This window comes from Camponotus floridanus, unplaced genomic scaffold (genome assembly GCF_003227725.1).
Source record: "Camponotus floridanus strain SB8 unplaced genomic scaffold, Cflo_v7.5 scaffold193, whole genome shotgun sequence".
In the NCBI taxonomy this organism is placed as follows: domain Eukaryota; kingdom Metazoa; phylum Arthropoda; class Insecta; order Hymenoptera; family Formicidae; genus Camponotus; species Camponotus floridanus.
Window position 1 is genome coordinate 63,975 of NW_020229318.1, and position 6,272 is coordinate 70,246.

Here is a 6,272-nt window from a genome sequence, read left to right on the forward strand (position 1 = left end):
TCATCCAATGATCAATTATATCACCACCGGATTTATCGATCTTTATAGAGTTTACTATGTTTATTAATACTTTGTATATAATATAAATTAAATTTATCAGCTATATTGCACTCTTCGGTATCGCCTAAGATTTCAAAATCTACATTTCCTACTTCTTTTATACCTACTGGTTTACCCCTAATTATTTCCTTCAATGTTTTCCACATAGATGTAGGGTCTCCTTTATTAAGATCTATCATATATTCATAGTAATTTTTCTTCTTCTCCCTGATTAATTTTATTACTTTATTTCTTTCAATTTTATACTGCAACCAATTTTGTTCAATATCATCATACAATGCTCTTCTATAAGCCTTATCTCTTCTATCCGCAGCCTCTCTTATGTCATCTGAAAACCACTTTTTCTCTTCCCATACTTTCGGAATTCTATATTTTTTCTTCGGTGCCATTACATCTAACGCATCCACTATACTATCGATGAGTTGTTTTGCTCTCTCACTGACATCCATACATTCACATTGACATCCCTGACTTTTCTGTAGTTTATTTTTCACTAATATAGCAAATTCATTTACATCAAACTCTTTATAATTTCTAGCAATAAATTCTCTATATTTACTTTCAATTTTGCTGACATTCATCTCAACTTTCAGCCACGCGTGATCCGTTATTTTAGGTTCATGAATTACTTGTACTATTTTATCATTATTAGCGAAGATTAAATCTATAATTGTCTGACTGTCTTTCATAATTCTCGTCGGTTCGTTAACATACTGTTTCATACCCAAGCTTAACATTGTTGCTTGCAATTTGCAAGTTGCTTGCATAAAACGAATCCATCCTAAGATCTATATTAAAATCTCCTATAACTATGCATTCTCCCTTTACTACCAACTCCACTATTTCCTCAAAGAATCTCATGAAATCCCCGTGCGATGCACTCGGTGAATGATATATTACCATTATCACTCCTTTATATACTTTATCTTTCACTTCTATCGCAGCACATCAACAATTCGATTCTAATTTTTTTGCTAATACTATCTCGTATTTAATTTCGCTCCTTACATATAGAACAACTCCTCCCGTATTTCTATTCTCAGCATTACATTTAACTATACTATAACCCGGGACGTTCACTTCACTGTCTTCGATATCATCAATCAGTCTGGTTTCCGATAATGCTAAGAACATAGGATTTATTTTCTTCATAATCTGATGTTGTATCTCATCTTTGTGTGCCATTAAGCTTTGCGCATTTGTATATAGTATTAGCTCCGCTTCTTCCTGTGGTTGCTATTTAGCGTCCTCCCAGCCTGCTCTCCTCTTCTCCTCCTGTAGCGCCCTCTTAAAAGTCGGACACTCCGGACTAAGGGCGTCATGGTCGTCATTTATCTTCAGATTGTATGTTCGATTTTTGAACACACAATTCACACATTTCTTCTTCGTCGCTGTACAATCACGCGAGTTATGACTTCCTGCGCATTTATGGCATGTTTCCTCTCGACAATTTTTTGCGATATGATAATATCCCCAGCATTTAAAGCATCTTTTAACGTTGATGTGATCAAATACAGAACATTTCTTCCATCCTACATTTAATTTTGTTTTCTTCAATATCAGCCCGTGCGTCTCTTCATCTGCTTCCATTATTATTGATCCTTCCTCATTATCTTTTCTTTCAGATTGGCTACTTCTCTTTTCTTTGACTATTCTCTTCACAATTCGCATATTTACTGTATCTATTTTATTCTGTATCTTTATCGTACCTAAGTTCACTATCATCTAAGTTCATCTCTTCTAAACCTATGTTAATAATTTTTATCTTTGGCTTCGATTGAGACGGCTCCATCACTTTGTAATTTTCTCCCAGCTTAGCTTGAACTGTCTCTTTCAGTTTTTTCACCTCCTCTCCAGCTTCACAACCCACAATCACTGTTCCCTTGCTTCCTTTTCTTAGTTTCGTTATTCCCATAACCATATTCTTAATGTCCACCTTCTCTTTTATCAACTTTTTAGTGGTTTCACTCTCTTATTGCATTTTCGGCTTAACAATTATGACATTTTCTTTTTTCTTCTCTTTAACCGCTTCACTATAGCTTCTTAGCAATCCTTCCTTTGCTCCACATGCTACTTCCTGTATCACCTTCTTCAGGTTTTCCAGTTCTTGTTTAACATTTCCTAATTCTTTTTGCACTACTTCTTGAATCATTAGTTTAATTTCATTTTTACAAGTTGTTTCATTTTTTATTTCTTTTACAGTCTTTATGATCCAGTCTACTTTTACATCAATGACTGATCCTTTACTGCCACTGCTTGGTGTTATGAACGAACCTGTAGATTCTACCGATCCTGTAGATCACGGATGCCCAATTAGTTAGTCCGAAGAGCCAAATTTCAAATTTTGAATATTGCCCACTAATATTAAGTTATTGCCCTCTTTGCGTTACCCAGGGACCACCATGTGGAGGTGAGGCAATGATCATCCCCATTTTTGTTCTTTTTTTATTTTTGTTTTTTTTTGTTTTTTTATATATTTTTTTTGTGCTTTTTGTTTTTTTATGTTTTTTTAAATGTTTTTTTTATAATTTTTTTATGTTTTTAATTGTTAATTTAATGTTAAACAAAGTTTACAATATATTTAATTATATTTTTATGTTTATATATGTTTCTAAATAAAAACTAATGTGAGAAGTGCGATTTTCTGTCTTTAGCCAACTTGGTAAACTCAGGATTGTAGCTAGTAGTAGCAGCAACCAAACAATCCTCAAGATGACGATCAGTTGGTCGGTTTCGAAACTTGTTTTTCACATAATTCATTTTTGAGAATGCAGCTTCGCAAATATAAGTTGATCCAAACATTGTCAGTACAAACGAATTTATCTTTCGTAGATTAGGATAAGTTTCAACGGGCAAAATATCAGTCCAAAACTTGGTTATATGTGTTTCTTGATAACTTTCTTTTAATACACTGCTTTCTTGTAATTCGATAGTTTCCAGCTGAAGCTTGGCTTTATCAATACCACTGAAGAGATGCATAGCTTGTGTAACCCAGTTACCGTTGGGTTCCATAGAAAACGGAGTCTTTAAAGCAGCGAGTAAATCAGAGATTTGATTAAATTCTGAAAATCGCGAAGAAAATTCGATCTGCACTTTTTGTAAAAACTCGACAAAGATGTCCATGCCAATGTTTTCATTAGGATTGTTTTCAATATGAGCTTTCAATGAAGCAAAATGAAGCAATTCCTTTGAATTTAAATCATTTTCGAACAACTGCAATTTCCGCTGGAATGCTTTTATTATTTCCCACATATCGCAGAGAACCTTATTCTTCCCTTGCAAATGTTTGTTTAGTTCATTAAAATGGGAAAACACATCATTCAAAAAACAAATTTTGCCAACGTTCCTTATATCACTCAAGAATTCGAAGTATTCATTAGCAGTCTTAGTATTTCTGGACTCAAGAAAACTGCGAATTTCTAGTAGTAAGCATATTAATCTGTTCAATACATTGCCTTTACTTAGCCAGCGAACATCATTGTGAACAAGCAGATCTATGTACTCGCTTTCACATTCTTGCAAAAATGCTTTTAGTAAACGGTGTTGTAGAGCCGAATGCGAGCGCAGATAATTAATTATTTTCATAGCTGCTGTCATGATATTCTTAAGATCACCAGAAAATTTTGCGCAAAGAACAGCTTGATGAATTATGCAATGCAAAGCAATAATCTTGTAATTTCGATTTTTTATGAGTGTAATGAAACCATTAACCTTACCAATCATAGCCGGCGCACCATTAGTTGCTATCGAAAGAATATTATCAAACGAAAGATTGTTAGACTCCATGAACTTTTGAAAATTTTTGAATAGTATTTCACCGGTTGTGCGATCATGAAGTGGCAATAATGTTAAAAGTTCTTCTTTAACTTCACTGTTCCAAAGATATCAAATATAAACTGCCATTTGCGAAATATCAGAAATATCAATTGACTCATCAAGTGCAAGTGAGAAGAATTTTGCTTGCTGCAGATCACGCAAAATGTTTTCGTGAACTGATCTTGAGCAAGACTCAATTTTTCTAGTTGCCGTGTTGCGCGATAAAGGAATTTTTTTGAAAGTTTCGGATACTTCTTTTTTATTTTCAAAAAGAGTATTTGCGGCTTCAAGTAAGCATGATTTAATTATTTCTGAGTGAGAATAAGGAACCATATTTTTCGCCATAATCCAAGAAATTCGTAAAGAAGTTTCAGCGCATTTTTCTTGCTCAGTCAAAGCACGTTTCATTATTAAGTTTGATTGTTCACGTGACTTTTGAAGCGATGTTATTTTTTCATTACGTAGATCAGATCCTTTTGGATACTCTTTGTCATATTTAAAAGCTGTTTTGTATCGTAATGTCGTTTCAAATTAGCGGCCTTATTAACCGCCACCGTTTCATTACAAATTAAGCACGTTGGTTTGGCATTTTTGTTATCAGGAAGGATGAAAAAATATTCTTCAGTCCAATGCAATTGAAAAGCTCGATTTTCCGAATCAACTTTACGACGCTTTGGCTCGGACATTTCGAATGTTAGAAAAGCGAAAAACGCAGGATGCAACTAGTTTTGAATAAAATCGAATTGAAAATAGCGATAGAAATAAGCGGTAACCAATAATGCCAGAAACTAAGTCCTCGATAGCATGCAATAGCAGCCGACTAAGGCAAGATCGAAGTGATCCAGCCGACTAAGGCAAGATCGAAGCGATTCGTAGGATGCGTATTTCTCGAGATATTTTGATGTCTCAAGTTAAAAAACTCACCCTGTATATATACGATTCGTGCTTGTTCAATGATGCCAGAAACGGTCTCGGCGTCTTGCCCGTCTCGGTAGCATGGGATAGTATGTGGAGAATACGATTATATTTGGGAGTACGGTTGCGCGTGCGGGCCGGATTGAAAGGCTGCGCGGGCCGGATTCGGCCCGCGGGCCGGACATTGGGCACCCGTGCTGTAGATGATGTCCTATCTTTCTTCCTGTCGTTGTCGGCATTTTCTTCATGTTTGTATCTTTCTCACTCTCAACCTGAAACTCTTTGAATGGGCCTTTACACGGCACGTATTCTTGGTTCCCGTCGAGAATTTTATGCTTACTAATACATCCCGGATGGTAAAAAAGCTTTGAGCAAGTTTTACATTTAACTACTTTGCTCTTTATTGCTTTCCTGCACGCCGAACATCGATACTCTGCATATTCATCGTCCATGCCGATAATTACCGGGCGAAACCGTTAATATCAGCCTAATGCGATCAGTTACCTGTGACCCAATTTCACACGTCAGCACTATTGTGTCCACATATAATGTCTCCCTGTCTTTCGAGACTTCGATATCCCGAACAATAAATTCACTGCTCACCTTCACATATCGCCATATCCCGGCTAGATAACTTTCATAGCTATCCCCGGTCTATAGCTACGTAATTTAAACAACTTGTTTTACGTCTTCTCTCACTATTTACCGGTGAAAAACTTAGTATTTCGATGAAGCGATGTGACACACGTTTTCTCAGAAAGGCAGAGAGAGAGGAAGAGAGAGGGGGAGAGGGAGAGAGAGGGGGAGAGAGAGAAAGAGAGGGGGAGGGAGAGAGGGAGGAAGAGAGAGAGAAAGAGGGAGAGAGAGAATAAATTACGTGTAAAATTTTTTATTATATCATGAAGTTACATGCGTAGATACATACTTTGAGAATAATATCGGTATTCGCGATTGTTTCGTCTCATTCGAGCGCAGTTATACGGATAAGTATACGGTTCGAGATCGATATCGCGATCGCGATACATTTATTCGTCACGCGTAGAGTTTTACAAATTGTGATAGAGTCCGAAGAACAGAGCGTGTAATTCGCAGTCGATCAGATCGTTCGTGTTGAAGTGCTCGTGTCGACGAATCGCGTCCGGAATATCGCCGGAGTGGTCGGTCTCCGTCGCGATATCTAGAAAACGCGATAACTTGGCGTCTACGGTCTCGAGCATGCCGGTCAACGACGTGACGATGCGATTGACGCATAGCTCGAGGGCGAACAGCGCCTTCACGGTGGAGTGCGACAGAGCGATGCGATTTTTCGGCGTCTCGAATCCCAACGTCTTCAGATTGTTTATCTTGCCGAATCGAAGCGTCACGGTTCCGACGATTATGGACGTCGGAGGGCCTCGTCCAAGTCCTTCTCCAAATACGGTAGTATATCGTTGCGCAGAGCGAGCAGATCCTTCCACATGTCGGGCGTCAGAGATATCTCC

At 37.3% G+C, this 6,272-nt stretch overlaps 1 protein-coding gene across 1 annotated transcript; it reads right to left on the reverse strand.

The window, feature by feature from the left end:
• Window positions 1–2,682: 2,682 nt before the first annotated feature.
• Window positions 2,683–3,312, reverse strand: LOC112637688 (general transcription factor II-I repeat domain-containing protein 2A-like). The gene has a single exon (XM_025407894.1). It carries the CDS (start codon window positions 3,310–3,312, stop codon window positions 2,683–2,685), a length of 630 nt encoding a protein of 209 aa, XP_025263679.1.
• Window positions 3,313–6,272: the final 2,960 nt, after the last annotated feature.

What these genes read in the sequence shown, in the direction of transcription:
- LOC112637688 (XM_025407894.1), bottom strand. Translation starts at nt 3,312, where the DNA reads ATGTGGGAAATAATAAAAGCATTCCAGCGGAAATTGCAGTTGTTCGAA.